Below are 24,217 nucleotides of genomic sequence, written 5' to 3'. Positions count from 1 at the left end.
GAAGAAAATAGCTAACGACGATCGGTAGTCGATGGCTGACGCGTATTATATTCCACAAAGTTAAAGAGTAAAGTTAAAGAGAGAAAAAATCGAGCGTTACGTTTTCACGTGAAAATGATCGACGATGTTGTTTACAGAGATCAATCTAAAGTTAATTGCATCGCGGTATCAATCAACTGCGGTTGTTTAAATTAAAAATATACAAAATAAATACAGAAATAATATTTTAATTAATTCATTTAATATAAAATAATCCGCTTGCATCACTCAAAATACCTATCACTTAAAATGTTAAAATATAAATATTATCCCCTGTAATAATTCACGATGCAACAAGCGATTGGATTTATTCAATTAGCCGAAGATTGAAATTCGTTCATATAATTCTGATAAGTACGTGAAATTGTCTTTTGGATTTTGCATTGCTGCGGATTGTAAATTATATATCGTGATGTATCACGTTACCGAGGTGTAAATTATATCCGTGCGCGCGTGCGTATAACCATTCCCGAGTTAACAATAACATCCGTCTGACGGATATGCAAATTTTCATTGTTTATGCGCACGTTCATGATCTCATTGTACCTGTCCAAATTATTGTTCGATTTTATCCATCTTCGGCGGGGGAGGAGACACACTTTGAAACTTGCCTATTCATGGGAGAATTGCATTTACAGATACGATTGCCGGCAATAAATAGAACGTAATCCGTCTACCTTCCGGTTATCTCGACTGGAAGATTAATACGCTTCCGCGAACCTTTTCCTTTTGGTTTTTTGCGATTCGCGCGACCGCGCTAATTGCAAATGAATTTACCGTCCCTTTCGATTTTATAAATCAAATAATAAATAGGAAGACGAGTCCGCGCAGCGTTAACGGATTACTTCTAAGTTATTCAATTCGCGAGCGCGCAATATTCTCTTCTATTAAAAGTAGGAATTAATTATGCGTATCGTGCAGTATTCTGTTAGCAATTATGACTAACTAGGGGACGCAAACGCGACTGCAGTGGTCGTACGACGTTATACGTCAAATGTGTGTGCAAAAAAAATATGCGTTGTGCTGGCGGACAACAATGGGAACGGAGGAAATAATACATAATATAAGTGTAGGTAATTTTCTTTGCGGCTCTCGGAGAGTAGTAACTCACCGTGTTATTAGTCGCTGTTGAAAAATCGTCCGCACTGCATTCGCACAGGCAGTCCGAGCTTGCAGGCCAGCCCGCGGTTAGGGTGGCGAATGTAATTTTCCTCGTTATATGGCAAATGAGCTATACGGGTTCCGTATATCGTGGTACGCTAAGCGCAGCGGTCATTACTACGATTACGTATAATACATGCAATTTTCGTGATATGTTACAGCACACATCAATCACGTGCGGAAGATAGCCGGGGTGGATCACGTCGGCATCGGGGCTGGATACGACGGGATCAATTTGTAAGTGCGACGTATTCGCAATAGCGTGAATGTAATTGTATGTCAAACGCGGCAGATATACCAGGAGGAAATATCTCGTCGAATGCCATAATTAGTTACAGATGGAATGGCACACGATCGATTAAAAGGATCGGCGGATATAAATCCGGTTGTTTCGACAATAAAAAGTACTTTAATTTCAAGCAGCGGTTGCATTCGTTCGCATTAACGATACGACTTTCCTGCCGAGCGAAAACAATGCAAATTCGTAAGCGCGTACCAGTTCCGCCGAACTGATTGCGAACTAGCACATGCAAGCGCAGAGAAGTTTTCGGTTACCGTTGTATGTAGTACAGGGTATAGATCAATACGTACAGAGCTACCGATCACTTGCGGTGCTCAGAGACAGTTGAAGTCCCTTCCCAAAATTTATGAGAGGAGATTACTGGGTTCGATTTCGGATGACCATCAAAACGCTCGGTTCGATACATCTCGCTTATAACCCAAGAGTAGGATTGAAACGGAAGGTAAATAATATACGATGGTAAATAATATACGTTTAGTTGCGAGGCGACTTCATGAATATCATTTGAAGCCTATCGATTCTCCACAAGAGAATCTATCGCACGAATGCATTTTTAAAGAACCCCATACATAAAATTGGTCTCGCGAAATACCGAATGATATTCAACCGTTTGTTAAAGAACAACCAATATTATTTCGTTCTATTATTCGCGCCTTTGTTATGCTTTCCATGCGGTTTGTTCAGCACGGAAACGACGCGCGGAGCTCTTCTTTGCCCGCGATAACTCGATATATAGAATCTGCTAAGTAGACGTGGGAATCGGCTAGAAGGTATAAACATATGAACACATCGACCAACCCTTTTTGTTAAAAACGTCGACCCTTTGTGTCGCGTTACTAAAATTGCGGCCCCCAGCATTAAGCTTAGTGAAAAAATTGACAGAGCATGAAAAAGAGAAAGAGAAGGAGGGAAAAAGAGAATGAAAGAGAGCGGGTAGAAGGAGAGACAGAGAGAAACAGCTCTAACCGCGAGTAAATTGAAGGTAAGGGGATAACTAAAAAGTTGTTGAGTTTCCGGGATCCGCATGAAAAACACAGATGGCCGCGTCTGGTGTATATGATACAGGATTGAAAAACAGTATGGATGCATTGAAGCGTGATTTGCAGACCAAACGATAAAGAAGAAAAACGACGCGCGTAAAAGATACGCCGCTGATCGAACCGTCGCGATATACGGTTTTTCTGTATTTTCATCGGGCGACAATATCGAATACAAATGCAGGGAATCGGGAAAATAAACATGTAGCCAGATATTATATACGTCGGTACTGCGAATTATTAATGTTTATAAACATTTTCATTTTCTTTTTTCTTTAGGAAAAAGGGTAAATTCAAATTTAAAAGCTAAATAATCAAATCTGGGGTGCTAATTTCCGATAAGATAGATAACATATGTAAAAGATAAGGAAGAATCTATGTGTTCTGGTCTCGAATACAACTATCAAAAGTATCAAACACGTGCTTCCATTTATTTTTCACAAGTAAATAAATGTAGTCAAACTCAGAGAAAAACCACAAAACAAGCAACGAAAATTAATAAATGAACATACCGATCATGAATTATATTATTGATAGATTGGAAATCATATTAAATATACAGAATTGTTTTATACATTATTTCTAGTTTTTTCGTAGAAGTATTCAATTACCGCGGCTCCAAAATAAAAATAGGAGTATATATATCTCGATATCGAATTTAAAATCAACAAAACATATAAATTAATATAACTGAATTTCCAATAGTAGGTATTGATGGATTTTTACCACATGAGAATATTTATTAAAAAAACAATGTGGAAGAGAGAGAAATGAATTATGATCGTAATTAAAATCACACTCGACTAACAAGAATATTGAAGACTAAAATCTACTAAACTTTACTAATTTTTATTAAGTTTACTAAGTTTTATTGAATTTGTAGTCGGAGAGAAGCGCACAAAAATTTTCAATATTTCCAATGCTTTTAAATCTTCAATTGATATTGTACTACCGTTTAAAACTTATCAATTTTAAACGCAAAAACAATCCACACGTTCCATATTGTTTCATTTAAATTCAATTTTTATTTGCGGTAAGAGCGTTGGACAGATAAAAATTTTATTAAAGTGGTTTTTTCACATCCAATCATCGTAAATTAAAATTGATAACGCAAACATTGTATCAGGCACAATGCGCGACGCTGCGTCAGTCATTTATTTTATTACATCATCCGCGTAAAGATTGTTCTCTCGTCCCCATTCTTAAAGATTTCGCGGTTTCTTCACGAAGTAAAGTCTGAGATTTCTGAATGCGACGATTTCGAGAAGAACGACGCGAATGACAAGGATGCACTTTAGTGGCGTTATACGAATGAAAAAGATGTCGCACTGGAATGAAAACAATGCTCGTTTCCTCCGCACCCAGTTTCCAGCTTCTCGCGTTACGAAAGAAAGGTGTTTTAATATCTGCCACGGACATTCAAGGTTTAAAGTTACGCCACTCGTGTTAGAAAAAAATTTGAAACAGCTACCAAACTTCCAACATATTTGCGCTCGGTTGGAGAACGCCGCTTAAAACAGCAAGGATGTTCACAGAAACTCGAGAAGAAGGAGAAAAGCACTATTAGTCTGTTATTCACATACAATATATACATACACTATTGTCTTTCTTTCAAGCCTTTCGCAACGAGCGTATATTGGAACTGAAAACTAACAATATTGATGGTATATAATATCTTCTCTCGCGAGCATGCGAAAAGTAATCGATCAAATTTTTTAGGGAGGAGAGGCGCATTTTATCCGCCGGGGGGACTTTTATATGAATTCGCGGCGAATTCGTGGCGAAATAAATTCGATAACGTGCTTTCATTGCTGACAAAAACCGTTCTCTCGCAAGTATATTTAATTTTGGAGATAAAACGATGTTATTTCCGTGTCAGAGGGATCACGTACGGCGAATCGTACGGTGAAGCGTTTCAGCTAACATTCGTGGTCGAAATTTCAACGTATTAATCGCAACAGGCGAATATCAGTAGAAATAGATTACTATAAAACATTTTTCTGGAAAATCCATTTGCCGTCATATCGTATCAGAATTTGCTTAAATTTTCATAATTTTTAATAAACATTTTCTCATGTGCAACTGCAATGATATAAAAAATTCGATATTTGCATTTCTCGAAGCCAGAGTAAAATCTTCAAAATCGACAAGTTCTAAAAATCTTCGGGAATATAGCCATGGACGTGAAAAAAATAAATAAATCTTTCGAAAAGTCTTGTCAACCTATAATTATAAACTCAACAAGAGTAGTCGCAGTAGCGATCAACAGTAGCAATAAACAATTCAAGGAGGATGCACGTTTGCCAATGGCAAATTTGCACATCAGCTATTTGCCAAATTAATCAGCAATTTGTCCCGCGGAAAGGAAATTACGGTCCTCGAATTTCATGCAGAAACCGTGCCGACAACTGCATTAGAAACAGTCATGCCTGAATCCACGACAGAAACGCCGCGTTCTTAATTGCACGTTAAATTAACTCACCGGTTGACAGCGCGTGGTTAAAATTTCAACGAGCTAATCGGGGGAACCGTTCCGCAGGGAAACCCTCGATTCGCGGATAACGCCGGCTAGTGGCTCATTGCCTCCACGTAGGAAATTGGTCCGAAATACACGAAAGCCGAAAGCACGACGCTATTTATTCTTCGGCGATCAATGCGTTTATTGCTACGCCCGTTGCATTTCCACTTCGTCAGCCGTTTCAGTTCGTGAATTTTACCATGTCCACATTGCGACACGGCTACAAATAACTCCATTGAAGCAAATAACAAAATAATATATAATACCCGGTCGACAAACTCACGCTGTGTTGCCTGAAAATTGAATCGACTATAATCTGCGACTATTATAATATGCGAATTCTAAAAACGATATCAGTTTTTCATAAGCTTCCTTCATCAATAACCTTTATTTTTATTCGACCAAGCAAAACGAGTTAGAAAAAACATTCTTTGAATTATCAATATTATTATAATAATAAGATAATATATATTAAATATATTATCGCAACATTATATATAATAATTTCAAATCAAGCAAAGGCTCTTTTATTGCAAAAGTTCTGGGGATTCCAGCCAAAGTGCAGTTATATGTCTTCCATTTAATATCTAGAAAAAATACTGACACTGGCGTAGCCAAGAGGGAAGAAAGTCATCGTTTTCGTCTGAATAAACTGTTAAAATTTCAGTCAGTTAATCGTAGAAAGTATCCGTCTCATCGGTTATACAAATCGGTAGCTCTCATATATGAAAGCGAGAAGCGACGGGAATATTCGTACGAGATGGGTCGGAAAAAGCGTTGGAGGATGTGTTTAATTATTTCTAAAGGTGGAAAGAGGGAGAGTGGGTCACGCGCGGAGATAGACGACGAGACGCGCAGGAAGTACGGGGGCGAGGAGGTTAAAACTGGCAGGACGTGGGGCTGCTGATAGTCCTGCCGGCCCCAATAAGCTTTTACGCCAGATTAAAATTCATATCGGCGCCTTCAACGGCCGGTTACAGCATCCAAGTATATAGTATCCAAGAGCCAAGAGTAGCCGCTTATATGGACGATCAAAGAGTTAGCGCATCGCGCATATCGTTAGGATAAAGATGATGTGTCAAATCTAAAGTTCTAAAGCGAAGAGAGAGTATATATAGAGACTTGAGAGAAGGTTTCTTTCAAATTACAAATAAATTTTCTTTCTAAATTGAGAAACTAACTGCTCTTTTCACAAATTATTAGATGCAAATAGATAATAAATTTGATTATCTGTTTAATTTCAATCGGCCTTCATTTTAATGGAATCTTAATGCAATGTTCAATTAACATAAAAAATTAAAAATGCATAGAAACATTTGTTGCTGAAGAATAGTTTATTTGGAAGTCACAGAGAATTGCAGATATAAAATTGTGCAGCATCCTATGCCTGCGATAGCAAAAGGTAAATGTTACGTCCAAAGTCTTATCGTCCTTTAACATCCAAGTCACGATCGCGAAAAAGGACGAAGCGATCGTCGATGGACACTTCCTGCCTCGGGTTTTCTCGGGGGAACCGAGAATCCGCGTGTCGTTCCTTTCGCGGAACGATCCACCGGGCTTCGTGCTTTTCATCCCCGTCCATAAATCACTGTCACTAGGGTTGAGCGAAACGTATTTTCCCGCGGAAACGGCATTTTTGAATTCGATTCGGTCGCACCGACGGGCAAATAGACGAGATACGAGCAAGACGGGCAAAAAGTAAAAAAGCGAGCCTCGCGCCCGAGAAAGGCGAATCGATCCCCGCGCTAACCGCGTTGTCGTTGTTCGATGACGTACTTTTACGCGCTCCGCGTTGCGCGGACATACATTTTTACTACGGATTTAGCCCGCATAAATTCGCCGCCAGGTATCTCGCCGCGCGCGGCGAGAAGTATTCGCGCGGCGGAGAGAAGCGGTCGCGCACGCTCTTTCGGTCTCAATCGGTCTCTCGACAAAGAGACGGCGGACAGGATTGGAAATTTCGCGAATTGGAACAACGTTTGTGACCATGCTGGTCAGTCAACAGCTCTCTACAGCGGCACCCCGGATCCTCGGACCGTCACGTTTTGAAACCGGCTAACATCCACGAGTCACGACGAACGGTTGTGGCATTTGCGACAGGTCAATATTTTCATCAATGCACAATCGCCCGAAGCACAACTATTTATTTGTAACTGTGGTTACACAACAAATTCCACGTATACCGTTCATTCTCTATATGTACAGTGTACATATGAGTAATTTATGACTGTACATAATCTTACTTTCTTAATCATCATTAGTTTTCATCATCTTGATAGTCGAAATTTTATTATATATATATATATATATATATATATATATATATATATATATATATATATATATATATAATTCTATATGTATATAAAATTCTACCCGTTAGTAAACAACAGTGTAAAAATATAGCGCGATCCAGTTACATTGAATATTGTACCCTTTGGGGATGCGATGTCTATTTGTTTTCCCGATCATGGACGAAAGAAATCAAAGTGCTGGGCAAAAAGTTTTGCACTTTTAATAACTTTTAAATAAAACATTTTTTATCTGTGCTTCACGAAGCTCTAGGGAATCTGTAAGTAAGCTTCATTAACTATGCTAAAAAGTACAGCTTAAAATGAGTTCATATATATACATGTCAATATGCATAAACTGAATATTCGTAGATTTTTTGAAAATTACTTTTTATTTCGAAGGAATTTATGCTCCAGAAAATAAATAAAATAATAATTGCTATTTTTAGATAAATATTATCAAAATCGTATATCTCGCGCCTACAATTATTTCCAAAGGGCCATCAACATCGTAAATCAAAATCGAATATTATTATTGGCGTTCATAAGCGCATTGTTCTCGGATCGCGTGCGATCATCTCGCGTTTACAGTCAGTGCATGATGATGGACATACTCGATTTGGAAATTTCCGAAATTGGAATAACGACCCTCTGGATGCGGTCGGCCGATGCGTACAATATACAGTTGCATAACTGCCAGTTTCAGCCGGGGACACGACGCGCCATGAATAAGTCTCTAACCGCTCTTGTTGGCCCGACATTGTCAGCCGAGCAGCTTTCGACAGCTCATCCCCCTGCTTTCCGACCCCCGCACTGTTGTTGGGTCTTCTACGAGCTCTCGTTATAACGCCCGTAATGAGAACGTCGAAATTCAGTCTAACCCCTTTTATCGGCCCGTCCACGCTCGCCGTCAGTAACGCGAGGCGATTCAATGTATTATATCTTCGTGGCACGAGAGAGGTATATCGATTGCGCTCGTTCGCATAACGATTCCGGAGATAAATTAACGGAACTGTAGCCTCGATGCTAGCCGAACATGACTGCTTCAGTAAATATATGTATAAACGCAGACGAGCCGATACTCTCGAATCGCGAATTCGAGGTTCGAGGAGATATGATCTTGTCTTTGCTAAGAATGAAATTTAAATTGATGACTCTCTGATGCAATTGTAATTCAGACAATTCGCAAAATGATCTCGACAATCCTTAATGCTTTTCGGATGTACAAGGTGCCCCGAGAAAGATAAGAAATCGGACATTTTTGAGCTTCGAGATAATAGCTCTCTTTGTTAAAATAAAAACCCGTAACTTCCTTTTCTGTGATTTAAAAAAATATTTTTCCGCAGAGTATATTATTCTCCGCGATAGCGTTAAATCGGGTCAAGTGAATTTTGGTCTCGTAGCGCATTTTCGCCCTCGGCTTATAAGCGAGGATCGCATAAGGTAGGAAGGCGGACCCGCTTTCTCGGCGTGCCTCTCTCAGCACAGTAAAGTAAGTTCGCCGCAGTCACCCGGCGTACTGGTAATTAAAGTAATGAAGGATAAACCGCCCGAAGTAACTCGTGTAATTTATCCGTGACTGCTTCCCGACTAGCTCATTATTGTACTTTGCGACCTTCCTCCGCACGAATTTACCTCTGCCCCTTCCGCCTGACGCGCGAAACGTACGTCCAATTTTTTACAGCTGCAATAGTCTGCAAATAATTGTTCTGTACGAAATTGGTTTATATACGGTCGAAGGAGAGCGGGAGCATAACACAACGGTTGAAAGCGTTACTCTCGTATCGGGGAAACGCGAAGAGACAACCCGGCCGCGTTTCGCAAAATAATTCAAACTAAACATTTGTTCACGGGAGAGAAATATGTCCGAGATAATATACGGGGAAGAATTTGAATAAATAATATTTAATCAATAATAAACACAAGTGGTTTGGTTTAGCATTATTATTTCAACGCCTTTCATGAAAGAGCTTACTGGTGACGCTTACTCCTCTCTCGACAAAGAGACACTCTCTCCGGAGAATAGCGTAATAAAAGCTGCATCATTAATCTCGCGCACGCACATATTAATTTACTTTTTCAATTCGCGCCGCTTGCATGCATAATAGACGAGAGCTTTTTATAATGTGATCGCGTTAAGGTCGTACCTATATACACACTGAATAATTCAAGCGGACGGAAATATAATTCACCAAGTCGCGGTGCAATAGATAGAAGAATCGCACGTGTCGTAAAATTACCGCGGTAATACGCGCAGTCCTTTTATAGGTGGACCCATAAAAGTTTCAAGCAGTTTTCTAATTTAAACCCCCGATGCTTTCTGCTTCATTAAAGCCCTATCTTATCGAGCGGAAATATTCATGTAAATTGTGGCCTTGGTGCGCACCGTACGTTCACAAGCTGGCGCTCCACGGGACGAACATTATTTCCATATCGACTTTTATGGCGCGCACGGCGACGAAAATTTATCGCAGCGCGAGAGCGCAGTGTTTTAAAACAATATTTTCGCGGGGATGAAGAGAGACGAAATCATTTTCGTCCCTGTTCGCGGCTCCATCGGATGCGACTCTAAATGTTGACAAGTTGCCAGCTGTCATTTCACCACAGCAACAAAACTTCGTTTTCTATGACTTTTTCACATTCTTTTTCAAGAAAAAGAATGAATTCTTTTATCAAACTAGTGTGATTAATTTATTAGATTGAAAAGAATGTAATGCTATTTTCAAACATTAAAGTAGACGTATCAAAAGTTTGTCTGTAAAACTCATAGACTCAATAAAAATATTGAAAAATTTTTTATTTCTTCCAACTTAATGTTAGCAACGTGAATCCCGATAAAATATAATTACACATTTTGTTTTATAATTACATCTCCGAATATATCTTTAACGTCCTGAGCTTCGAAATTTTCACGCCTTAAAAGAAGACGCAGCTCGATTTTTATGACATTTCTATTCTAATCGATCATTTCGCGGTCTCATCTGCGAGTCTCAATAAAGTCTCATCATAAATTCTTTGCCTCAGGACACCAACGGGTCTGGAGGACGTCAGCAAGTACCCGGAGCTCTTCGCGGAATTGCTAGCGCGTGGATGGTCAGAGAAAGACATTCAGAAGTTGGCTGGTCTGAATCTTATACGGGTGTTCAAGGCGGTGGAGCAGGTAAATTATTCTCTAGTCGAAAAGGGAAAAAGAGAAGAGAATCATCTCTCTCAGGTTCAACTTCTCGCATCGCTTGATGAAAAGAGTGGACGCGTGTCGAAAGTGGAAAAGTCGCATCAATAAAAGGAGGACAGAAAAGAGAGAAAGAAAGAGAGAGAGAGAACATAGGAGAGTGCTCGTTTCTACCATGAAATAACCGATGGCCTGGTTCGGGTTAGCCGAGTCGACCAATATCGGATTTAATAAAGCACACAAATCATGCATCCGGCCTGCGCGCTGCATCGTCGGACGAGAGAGAAGCCGCTCGGGCGGACCGTGATTTTTGTTCCCTTGGAGTGCTGCCAGTCGTAAAACCAGCTGGCACCATCCGCCAGCCCGTCCGATGGGCCCCTTTCTCTCTTTCTCTCTTTATCTTATTCACGCTTACGACGTACAGCCACGACTACATGTGACGTGTGTATTAAAGCTCTGAAGTATCGTTCAGCATCGTTCAACACTGACGTTTCATAATATGAGTACACTTCACGAAAGATAAGCTCGAACGTTCGAGAGGGGATCGTTGCATCTGGAACCCTCTTTCGCTCGTCAACGTTAATTAAAACTCAACGCGGCGCTATTACGTATAAAGTTACGAGAGCCGCAATTGTTCTCCGCTTAACAAAAAGGAGAAGTAATTAATAATAACTTTTTATTGTCTAGTTTTCTATCGAAATAATGATGAAGGAGAATATCGACACAAACGTTGCCGAGCATTAAAGTTGCGGTGTCTAAAGGATTAAAAACGATAAACTTCTTTGTTCATTCATTTGTAACATTGTGTCGATATTTGTTAATGAGAAGCGTATCGTTAAAAATTCAACTCATTATCCCCCAATGGTTAATTAAAATTGAATTAAACTTGCTCTAATTTAATTCGGCTTCTACACTTTGGCCACTCGATTAATGTCTCATATATTTCAATGTTAAATGCCCAGTTTCGCGAAGTGCAGTCGAATGCAGATCGTCCTACTAGAATTCCGGCGCACCTGAAAATGTTTCAGTCCTGATATTACCCGGTGGTACACGCCCCGACAGGAATGATGTGAGAAATTATGTGCGCCGGATGTTCCGGATGTTTGAGGACGCTCAGGATGGCCGTTGTTGAAATTACTGTGATAATTTAATTGCGGTGCGGTGTGGTCAACGGAACCGCGGGTTATCCAAAGCAGGAGTCGTTTATTATATTTAGAGAAGAATGTGTGTTATACCTGTATATATCTGTATATACATATATTCGAATCGTAATGTAATAAACGCGCCGCGGTGAATTACGCGTAAAAGCGTAAATTTTGCATTCGCGTGGCAATTCTCGAGCGTCAGTTTCCGTAAGAACAAAGACATAGCGCGACCGCGCGCGATCGCACGCTGGCTAACGAATAGCGGGGGAATTAAAATTATCCTCTGAATTCTTCGATGATTTATTATCGCGTCGCGAAAAAATGCGTCGCGCTCGCGACTTTGAGGGACGCGCGCCGCGCGAGAAAGCCGCGGGACGTTAACCTGCGCGGTACAATGAAAGCCTAATGGACGCGTATTACAAGTAAGCGCGTCTCTCGCCGCGCCGCGCCGTTTTAAATTATTCCAATCTAACTCGGCGGATGCAATTTTCCAGATCCGGTCGCGGAGAATATTATTTGATTATCGGAATATGAAAATTGTAATTTGTAGCGCGAGTCACGTGGAATTTCCGCGCTTATGAGTTTCTTCCGGCTGGGAGACGGCAACTTGCCATTAATTCTCGATGTGCAAATTCGCGAAGAAGTCGTATCTTCTTACCTGAGACGCGCACGCACACACACACACACACACATACACATGCGCATTTGCGCCTTCACTCTTCTCATCGCGATGAAGTCGAGGAGGTTGGGCGAAGGGCAAATCCTTTGAGCAATTCCAACCCATCTCATCGCCGTTTTCCACCGTTCCACCGTCGTTGGTGGTGGACCGGGTTACACAGCAGGCGAGAAACGTCGTAATTGTTGAAATAATGGTCGTGCCTACGGTACGACGCGGCGAACAAAACGGTGGCGATTACGTTACCTTGAAATTCAATTCCGCTATTGTTCCTCGCACGGAGAGGAACGGAATTCGAAGGAACTTTGATACTGTTTCGTAAGACCACGGTACTCCCCCCCCGGCAAACGCTCGCCGTAAGGAGTACGTCGTCTGGAAACAGTCGTGCAAATTCCTGGGGCGTAATGCAATCAGTGTCGTGTACACTCGCATTATATGTATATCACCGTGCCACTTCGAAACATGGTAATGTCGGGCTTCTTTTTTTCTTTTCTTTACTACCCTTTTTGTTCTTTAAGATAAATTGTAATAACTGTGATCCGCATATTTCCCTTTGAGAGGGATTTATTTTTAAAATGTTGCGAAAGAGGTTTACACCGTATGCATGCTGTTTTCCTCTCCTTTATAAACATGTACATTTGCGTATAGCGAAGGCTTTACCTCTGCCATTGTTGCTTATAAAAGCAGACTTAGAAACAGAAACAGAGGAATAGAAACAATGTGATAATAGAAATAACATGAATAAATTTATAATAATGCCCTTTCTAAAATAATTAATTCAATTTTTAAAAAAGTAATAATATAATTTTTAGTAATTGCGAGTATCGTTTTCGTTAGATTGATTTACGGAAAGCGGAATTGAGTTTCGGTCTTTTTTCTTAAGACTTTTTCCTTTCATTATATCAAATTCCTTTCATTAGCGAAACCACTGATGAACAATCATCAAAGTGCGCACACGCAATATTGCTATTAGCATCGCGCATACCGTGCCATTATTGGCTTGCTGCGTATCGATGTTTACCACTGTAAAACTTTGCTGAAAACGTGCAATCCAAATTCTGCCCTCATTTCATCCGCATTTTACCTCGTCGAAACAATTTTACGTATCGTAAATATCGGAGTACGTAAAATATGTCTCGACAAGTATATGATTTACTATAATCCGCCAAAGTGTCTATTTTCAAGAAATACGAAACTGTGATCAATATATGAGTATAAATATGTATATTTGTAATACACAAATTTTTGATGTTTCACAAGTATAAAACTCAAGTATTAAAAGTTACAAGTATTAAACTCAAATATGTCACAGTTCAAAAATAATTTTCATTTCATGATATTTAATTTCTAAAATAAAAATTTACAGCTTTCAGCTTTATGCAGTTCTCTCTCCAAATTGAGAAAAATATGAACAGTAACAAGACAGTCTGCGCATTTATGAGAAAAATCTTTCAACATCCATTAATTTTTAATCTCTCAGTCACTTTTCTTCGAGCGCCTAATATTTCGAAGGAAAAAAAATATCAGTTTTAAAGCAGAGCATATGGAGAAATTGGCTAAGAGAAGGCTATTACACCTGTGAGACGTCCATATTGCATGACATTTATACCACAACGTTACGCGCCCGAGGCATGAAAGCGACAATAAAGGAGGATTTGATTAGACTGTCGACGTTCTCCTATATCGCCCTCTCATTTCCTTTTCTGCGTTGTCTCATAGCCAGAGATGCGCGCCGCTATATCGCTCTCTGTATTCCTTAATTGGAAATTCAGCGGGGCGGCAAAATGAAGCTTTACATATATAGGGTTTACGTCGTGTAGTGTTGAACAAAAATGAATATAAATGTCTAACGTAACACGTGATATGTGCACTTTTCTAAATTACTTCTCATGTTTATATTAAAATACATAAAAGAGAGAAAGAGAGAGAAATAAAAACATTGAGCCAGTTACAATTTTCGTTTTATGTTAAATGGTATCGAAAAATTATCTTTGTTTTTTTAAGTACTATATTTCTTATTTCTATTGATATAAGAGAAAAAGTTCAAAGCTTTACAATGGTTCTTTTATCTACAGAAATTATTGTAGAAAAATTTCTCTTATTACACTTTTTTGACAATAGCCATATGCTCTTCTATCTCCTTCGCACAATATTGGTTTCTAGCTGCGTACATGTAATGACCGAAAAATTGCAGTTGCGTTTACGCGGCGTAAATATTTGTGATAGAACGCCGTCTTTCTGTGACGCTCGTTTAATTGAAAAACTACTGGGTGGATTTCGGGTGAGAGTGAAATTTACGCCACCGCCATCCTAATATGTATTCCGCCGGGATCGACCTGCCCCGAATAGAGAACGTCGTTTTCTTACTTTATGAAAGCGAAATAAATTTTACAAAGCGTAGAAAAAACGTGGCCGGCATTTCCAAGTCAATAAAAGCTTTTTACATACCGACGCTGTATCGATAATTTCCGTACAAATCAGGAAAACTCTCTTCCTCTCCACGCTATAAAAAATATTTTATACTTTTCGAAGCGTCGTGGGAAAAGCGCAGGAAGGATCTCAAATCTAATGACATTTTTTTATATCTCTCCTCTATATGAAACATTCATTTCTTTCATTTCTCTTCAAATATTGCAGATGCAACGTACTTTCAATCTGTTTAATGACGGAACATCTAGTCAAGCCTATTAACCAGCAGAGTATAACGGAATTCTTTATATCTCTATAATTAGTCGAGAAAGAAGTAAAAGCATGGAAAATATCACAGCAAATAACGAAAAGTCATTCAAAAAGCATATGGAGTTTCTTTTCTTAATTCTCTTATCATCGATCTTATTTTGTTGTTAGCACCCGTAAATTGCTATCGATGTAGCAAACTACAAATGCTTTAATCTCTTCTCGAGATAGCGACTTTCGATTCACGACGTTGTACATTGCGGCGATTTTTCGTCATCACGCGGAAAAGGGCGGCATGTCGCGAGCATCGCTGACGCGTTCGTCAGCCGTCGAAAGCTTCGTTTTCGGGTAAAGGCCCGTGGAAGGTTAATGGGCTTCACCGAAAATTGATGGGCGCCGTGCAGTCCGTGTGAAATACCGTACACCGCGCCGATCTTTTTTCCCTGCGCGCGCGCGCTCAGCTTTGCCTTTCATGAACGCTCGTTCCGGGAGGCGCGCGGGCCTTCGACCTTTTTATTTCACCTTCTACAACGGCAATCGCCAGGCGCGATTTTTCCTGAGAACATTCGCGAGACGCGCGCGGTCTTCCATCTTTACCGCGCCCCTCCGCCACGCGGGTTTCAGAAGCTCGACGCGGCGTCAAAATTCATCGGCTTTTTTCACGAGCCACCGGAATGCACTGAAGAAAAATGGGGAGAGCCGGCTTTCAAGCGCGCCGCGACGAACGCGCGCTTTGTAAACGTATCGATCTGCTCACTGTGATACGAGCAATTTAATCTTCTTACGTGTATCTAACCGTTTCAAAAGCTATTTGTATCTTCAAATCTAGGAGTATACTGTTAGCGTCGTCCACTTGCGATTCATATGGACGTATATAGGTACGCGGATTAACAATGAGTGATCGACGGCTATAAACTATGATTGGTAGTATTGTTCCACGAACGCCAGACGCTTCGATGCAGGTCGACGACCATGGTAACGCGTATCAAAGGGCTAAACGTATAAATCAGCGTAAGCCACGCTTTAGCAGTCAATAAATCACATTTACTACATCGTAGCATTCTCTATGTGTGTGCAGATTCGCGACTACCTGGCCGCGCAAGGTATGGAGCCGCTGGAGGAGGAGATCCCACAGGAGGATATAATCGGTCGCGATTACTGCCGTTACAACATAAAGCGTTTGATGGCGCCTTAAGCTGTCGGAATCCTCTCGGCGAACGCCGCGAAACGTAACTCGCAAGCGGTCAAGTGATCGAAACGGAGAGATAAGTACAGAGGGAGAAAGAGATGGAGATTGAGAGAGAGAGAGAGAAAGAGAGAAAGAGAAATAGCAGGACAGAGAGAAGCGAGAGCAAAAGTTCACTGCCCCAGCGGGAGTAAAACTCACCCTTTATAACTTTACTCCTAAGTTCGCGACCCCTCGCATCTCCTAGAGACGACACGGTATCCGCTGCACATACAGATATGCACACACGTTCTCTCTCTCTCTCTCTCTCTCTTTCTCCCTCTTTTTCTCTCTATCTTATCGTTTTCGATCCTTCTCGACGTTACTCACGATTCTCATCTTTGTACGTAAGTAGGTAGATAAACGCGATTTCCGCCAGGGATGCCGCAGCCGTGAAATGCGAGTGTTCGCAAAGGATATCGAGACGGTCAGTGGAAACGTCAGTACCGACTAAAGGCATGATGCCGTGAATAAAAATTGCAGTTAGATTGACCAGACATGTCGCTAAGTTCTCTCTAGAGATAAAGTAACATCTAACTTGCAAGTTTTACTTCCGTCTTTTAGCTTCTATCGCTCGATCTGCTTCATGCGTGTAAAATTTTCTGCGTTATAATTATCGCGCATCTGTTGTGCAATATGTATAATCTATGTTATATATTATACATGATCTTCTCTTATTACATATTAATTATTGTTACAATCGTTGGAGCAATATTCAGAACAATAATTCTCATTATAATTAATAAATATAATTAATATAATATTTTAACAACGCCAACTCGACGTCTCTCGAAGAAAAATTAGAACGGGATTGATTAAATTATGCCTAATTGCTTCTTTATAGACTTTTATAGATTAGAATGTTATTAAAAAAAAAATTAATTTTAATTTAATCGACTTGCCTCACATTTGAAAAGATCGTCATATTTATTAACCGTGTCGCAGTCTAATCGATAATGAGCAATAATAATGGTGCACCGTGTATTAATAAAGCGATGGCCCATTAATTTGAAACTACCACGAGTAGTGCTATTGTAGTGCTATTGATTACTCGAACGAGCTATTGGTGAGCCATTGTACAATTTAATTACTTACCCTAGAAGCAAAATCAAATGTACGCTGTATGATGAAATGCATGCAGAATTACGCTAAGTGCGCTCGATAACACCAACGTGCAAGCTTTATATAATTCAAATTAGTGTTCTTGTCCATCGTAATTTATTCGCTCATTTGAATCATTCAATTTATTTGCCTGTTTATACTTCAAAGAATAACACTCCGTACAGTCGGGATCAAACATTTGGGTAAATTTTAACAAATAAGAGAATACGATTTTGTAAAATGATTGAAAACCACTACGGTATCCGATTACAGTGTTGCGGTACTGATACATACACTCGTCATGCGATAGTGAAATGAGAAAGCGTGCCTCGCGTGCTTTCGTCGGTAAAAGAGCCAAATTGGCTGCAAGTCAAGCTGTTAATGCGGCTGGGAAATGACTAAAAGCGAAGGGCCGAAATATCCGAAACTAGCACGACGATGGAAACGAGGCGGAAACATGCACTTTATCACTGCGATACGAAGACCAACGCGTTTGTATAAAACGTTTAACAATTTAGCCACACGGGCATACTCGATGTTAAAATTTGTACTCAGCGATTTCCTCGTCGAAGCCGGAACCAAAAAACTGTCCTAGTCAATAATTATGCTATGTATACATCACGACCGATTACTTACGACGAAACTGTCGATTATTCAAGTACGAGTGAACGATCGTTGAGAATGTAAAATCGTGAACGAAAGAGAGACGCGTGCTTTTGCGTGTGTGTGTGTGTGTGTGCGTGCATTGTCTGTGCGTGTGTGTGAACTTGTACATATGGTACCTGAAGTCGAAAAACATATTATTCCTCCAACACGTCAAGCCGGCCATGTTGGATCGGAGAATCAGGTCACCGAGTGTCCTCGATCCTTTTTAATCTAGACGCAAAGCGCACACGAAGTCGCGTCGATGGGTAGCTAAAAATTTAAAATCGTGTCTCGATTGTAACTCTCGCGGTATTTCTTTTTTTTTTTCTTTTTCAAACCTGACCTTTCAACCTCGCCGACTGCGATTCCAGATGGTAGGCTTGACCAATCGTGATTCATCGGGGAGCTACGAATGGGGCTAATCGCGACGCAACTCTCTAACGACGTCGACTATTGTAAGTCGAGTACGTTGCTCGATAAAATGTAAGCCTTTCCTACGATTTTACACGGTCGAAGTTGACGTTGTATACACGTACATATACGTCGGCGCGTGTCGCGAATTGAATGATGAATTTTTTAAATTCTATACCGTAATTATACCGCACCGTCGTATGCGATTCCGATGAGTCGCAAGATATTTTCATCTCGTGCGGCTCTGCTTTCGCATAAACTGTTTTGCACCTAAATTTTATCACAGCGGAGAGAGAGCTCGATGATTACATCGGGGCCTCGAATGAACGCATCGATTTCCCTTGTGCCACGACGATATGGTCGTTAATTCTCCATTGCGTGGCAAATTCTATTCCAACGCGAATCGTTTAAAAAAAAATAGAGGAAAAATGTGTCGGAAACAATATTTGCAAGTTACGTTTTTTATTTGAAATAAATAACAGAAATTTAATTATGTTTTTACCGGGCAATATTACGCTTTACGAAGGGTACGTGAAAATATGTAAAATTTCAGATTTCATTTATTTCTATTGATGAAGGCAACACAATACAATCGAGAGTTAATCGAGTCGATCCCTTGCGCAGAACGTTCGACTAATTTAACGATTATTTTCATGCGAACGGGATCGACGAAACGCGAGTCTCGTAACTAATATCCTATAAGGTTTCGAAAGTTACTGGTATCTAAATAAATTCACGGCAAATCGGACGCCGTCGTTGCAAAAGCGACCGAGTCCTCATTTATTTCGGTCCTTCCCCACATCTCTCGGTAAGTATCATAGCATTAATAATTTGCAGTCTAACTTGTACTGACGATCTACGGGTTACGATATTTTGTGAAAATTACGAATTCCAACCAAAAGTGTAAGAATATTAAAATAAATCATATTGAAAGATAGAAATTAATTATGCAAACATCAAATTTGATGATAATCAATTAACATTCAGTAAAAAAAACATATCTTCTTAAATCTCATATATTTCACAAAGACATAACATCAATAATGTTAATATTATCAATAATTTGTCATTTGTGATTCTAGTGTCTCAAACGAATTTAATTTTCTTGGGCCATAATCTTATAAAGGGAACTAATTTATGTTCTTCCGTAGGAAACAAAAAAAATCGACGATTACCGAGCGAATTCACGTGTGAATGCGTGGTCATCGAGCGAGAACGGTGAGAAAATTGAAAAAAAAAAAAGAGAGCGGGAGCGTCATATGCCCATAGATGAGCGGACGACTTTTCAAGGATAATTAATTTCCCGGTCATTCCCAGAACCCTAACGAGCTCGTTAAAAAGTTTCGACACGTTTAGACCCGGATTCGGCCATGGAAAAACCATTTAAGCTTCTTTTCACCGTCGGACTGCGGAGCTGAATGGACGACCGGTTTCTTCGCGCACCCCACGGCCACGTCTCGGAAGCAACTACTTTTTTCCCCCGTTTTCCAATGTCTACCTCGCGCCGTTACGACCCACCCTCTCGCACCCTATCTCAATCCCTCGTCTCGCCATCCGCTTCTTCGTCGTTTCACCTCGCATCCGTTCCCATCACCTCGGCAGCAGTTTTCAGCTTTTTCTTGCCGTCGTTTGGCTGACATTCCGCCGCAGAAACATGGAGAAGACACGAACGGGGATAGAGAGAAAGATAAAAAGAAGAAGGAAACTAGCCGTGAGTAAAGGAACGTTGCGGAAGGTGACGGAAACGAAGGGGCCACCACTGAGAGAGGGTCTCCGGCGAAGGTGGCGAGTACCAACCTCTGAGAGGAGCCCACTCTTTGTTTCGCCTCCCGGCGAGATATCGGCTAAGTTTACTTGGTGGAAACTCGACCTATAAATTTCATCCCTTAATACGGGAACGTATAATATGAAACCGTCGAGTTATACCTCGCGGCCGTTTTAAGAAACGCCTGACGGCGTTATTCACTCGGCCCGCTCGCGTTCCCCTGGACGGAATTTGTTGGATTTGCAAAAAGTTCGCGAACGATATTCCTGAGTGCTTCGCAAAGTGAGCACGAGGCGCGGAGTAAAAAGAGGTCTTGAAGTTAAGAAAATTCTATAGCCGCATCCCTCGTGTACAGAGAGTGCGAGGCAGAAAGGGAGGAAGGGAAAAGAAAGCACGTGATGCATTATTTTACTTACACACGCTCGAGCTATCACTCTCAACCAGAAATAAGCTCAGGATGGCATATTCGCATTAAAAATTTGTTCCACATACAATATATAATGAATTGTTTAACTGATGGAAAAAATAATTGTATTAAAAGACCATTATTCGAAAACCCGCGTAATTATGCATGATTTCTAATAATTCGGATAAAATAAATATGAACTTTTATTATTCAAATAATACATAAATAATTTTGGATAAGGTAAAGAATAATTATTATATTTAAATATAAATGATTCAGATAGTAACAAAATTATCCGAATAATTAATCAAACAAACAATAGCGCTGGCTAAGTTATTTGAAATTATTCTAATCCTGCTTCATACGAAAATATCTCTTAAAGTATCTGTGTTTAAAAAATTTGCAAATTATAAATTTCACATGTATGATTCTAATTTATATCTCATTAATAAAAATGCAAACTTAATAATGGGATTATTATGTAGACACGATTTGTTACACAATAGTTTCACTGGTTAACCAATGCGCTCTGTTTGAAACAGTTAAGCGCACGGAAAGCGCCTAAGGTGAACTAAGATCAGCTAGTCTCTCTCCTTAGGTGGATCAAGTATATCTCTCCGAAATTTCGGACTTGGAGCGATACAAATATGAGTCCTGAATCTCTACAGTGCCTCGAGGTGGCATCGTGAGATACCGGCAAACCTGTTCACTCTGTAGAGCGCGGCGATGGAATTAATGCCGCATTTGTATGAAATTTGGCCAACACTGGCTCGGAATTCGGCTTATACGATCAAGGAATCGTACCTTGTCGCGGTGGAAGCAGGTTTACGATTCGGTCAATCGTAAACCTTGATTGCTCGGTCCTGCTGAGAACCTTCGTCCCGCAATGTACATAACCGCCGTTGGTTATCGCGGAGGAGTAAGATATAGAGACCAACTCGTTGGTCGTTGAAGCTGACTCATCCTCGTGAATATTATATATATCGTAACGTGATCAGTACAAGTATCCTCGACTTTATCTCGTTCGGCCTATCGTAACATTCATAGTCATCTTACGAAAGCAAATACGCATCCCATCCGTCAAGAACTAAAAAGACGAAAGATAGATCGATGTATAATTTAACTGCGCTCATGCTAGCTAGAAATTTTTTATACCGAGGTAATATATCTAAATTAAATCATTAAAAATGGAAGAAATGACAGATTTCAAGAATTACGAGACGAATTTTATGAATAGCTTCAGGTAATTTAATTTTTTCCAACATGACAAATTTCCGATATTAAATAAGTGTAATCAAATTATATTTCCATATATTAAAAGCCGATTCGAAATTTGAGAGGAAATAAGTTCGTGAAGCTCGACGAGTTTTATAAAATATGCTGTCTATAACCTGTTTAATTATTCAACGCGATCTTTGCTATTCAAAAGATGAGACATCACGTATGGTCATGTATTCGTATACGTCGCTGCTTTATTTCCCCCGATAACTCCGATAACTCCGCTTTGTAAAACTTCATACATAAAGGAGAAACCGAAACTTCTCCGTAAGTCTATATAATTTCATACATAATTTATGCTGTGTATTCCATAAATAACCACGCGTGCACTTCCGTTGTAGACATTTATATGCGATATTTGCGTTCTTTGAGCATCAGCAGAATGCACCATGGAAAATGTTTTTAACGGACCAGTAGCCAAATACAATTCCGTTTATTTACCACTAAAAAAAACGTTTATTTTGGGTAACATTTGGAAAAAAATAAATTCAGTCTAGAGATATATCTTCCGCGACACGATTGACACTTTGATCTATATGTGGGAAGCGTCAATTTTTCACGGTATACGAAGATAGATGCACGCGGAACACATCTCGATCCCTTCGACATCGAGAAATGGCCTACCTAAAATTTTGGGGTAAAATTTTCTTACAATGAAGTAAGTATAGGTCCATACAATATCTTATATATGAAGGCTGATCGCACTGTATATAAAAATATGTTATTATTCAAATACAAGCTGCAACAATCTTGATATTTCTCGAAAAAGCTATTCTAGAAACGGTTTATCTTCTAAATTTCTTTAACTTTTCCTAATGAGAATAATCTTAATTTTTCAATGTAAAAATTCAGTGTATCTCGCATTCCGCACACCACCTTGTTTGTAATATCTTCGTGAAAAAATTGTGGACATTATAACAACCACAGATTGGATGTCGTGATCTGCTTACGCGTAATACTGTTTAGAATAACCACAGCAACGCGATAACACCCGCGCGTATCATCCTTTCGAAGGCACATTTCTTTGAACAAATAAAGAAAAAAGAAGAAGAAAGAGAGGGTAAGAGAGACGTGAAAATGGAGTTTTCTCTCGTTTCTCAGCTCACGTTCTCGGGCTTTGCGCGTCGCTCACTTTGGAAAATAGCTTCCGTTTACTTATTCTTCTCTTTTCCGCTTTATCGACTATACGTCTACCGCGATCTCCTTAATAAGACAAACCTATCGATGGATTGGTGACTTGACAAAATTTGGAGTTAGTCCTTCCTTAGTAAAAATATCAAAAAAATTTATTATTTGTCGTAAATATTTAGCGTTACATATTTTAATAACTATAGGCCTTAATTCCTGTTTAGAATGTAAACTTTACTCAAAATTAACAAAAAATTTTTGAAGAAATAAGCTTTAAATTAATAGCAAGTCTACATCTGAAAGAAGCTTAGCTCTACAAAAATTTCTTTTCTCAATCATGGTTTGAAAGCTATTAGTAGCCTGACATTTTCACCGGAGGAAATTCTAGATTAATTCTCTAAATCAGAAAATCAAAATTAAAGTCGTAAGACTTTAATTACCCAGAATACGCTATAAATGCAAAGTGCAACGAACCATCTCGCAGCTCATAATTACGTTGCATCCGCTAAGCAAAAGGTACTGACCGAAAACATTTTCGAAGTATCGGAATAAATTTCGAGCGGCGAGAAAAGCCCGGGGTCGAGAGAGCGCAGGCCACAAGTATTTCCTCGCTCCGCCGGATAGCCATATTTTTTCTCCTTATTTCCGCATCCCCAAACGTGGCCGCTATTTTTTCACGCCGCAATGCTACACTTTATGAACTCTGCGCCCGACACGTTCGTCCGTCCATCTGTCCGTTCATCCATCCAACAAGAACACGCGTTTCCCGCGGCAACGAAATTGAATGTCCGCGGTTTATGACGCACGGAATTGCGTATCGTTAACTGTCGGCGCAAAAGGTGGGTATATGTACATGGGCACATCGCTAGTTTTTTTACGATCCGTGCTAATGCTCCTCGCAGAACATCTACGAGGGCCTGAATGAGCTTCGAATGAGATCCGTCGAGAACAACGCGGAAAATGCTGCGGGCAATTATGCGCTCAACGCGAGAAAGATTTTTATGTCTTTTTAATTCTACAAATGTAACGCGGAATATTATGTATAAAATGTACAAATATATCTGGTTATTTATATCAGCTACAATTTAAGGAAACAATTTAAAAATGTTTAAATTACATATCTTTCACTAAAATTTTAATTTAATAAATGCATTACTAGATATACATATAATTACACGATATAATTTATCAGGAAGAATCGACTCATATAACGTCTCTTATCCAGAAGATAGTTATTTTGTA

At 39.8% G+C, this 24,217-nt stretch overlaps 1 protein-coding gene across 2 annotated transcripts in view; it reads left to right on the top strand.

Moving 5' to 3' along the window:
* Window positions 1-19,163, top strand: part of LOC139817543 (dipeptidase 1) — a 76,830-nt gene extending 57,667 nt beyond the window's left edge. For both annotated transcript variants that reach the window (XM_071785741.1, XM_071785742.1), the window contains exons 9-11: window positions 1,362-1,437; window positions 10,372-10,507; window positions 16,095-19,163. In XM_071785741.1, coding sequence (XP_071641842.1) covers window positions 1,362-1,437; window positions 10,372-10,507; window positions 16,095-16,211 — 329 coding nt within the window. In that variant the 3' untranslated portion in view covers window positions 16,212-19,163. The remainder of the gene's footprint in view (window positions 1-1,361; window positions 1,438-10,371; window positions 10,508-16,094) is intronic.
* Window positions 19,164-24,217: the final 5,054 nt, after the last annotated feature.

Source organism: Temnothorax longispinosus, chromosome 8 (assembly GCF_030848805.1).
Source record: "Temnothorax longispinosus isolate EJ_2023e chromosome 8, Tlon_JGU_v1, whole genome shotgun sequence".
Lineage (NCBI taxonomy): Eukaryota > Metazoa > Arthropoda > Insecta > Hymenoptera > Formicidae > Temnothorax > Temnothorax longispinosus.
Note: the sequence above shows the minus strand (reverse complement) of the source record. Positions and strands in the feature narration are given on the sequence as shown.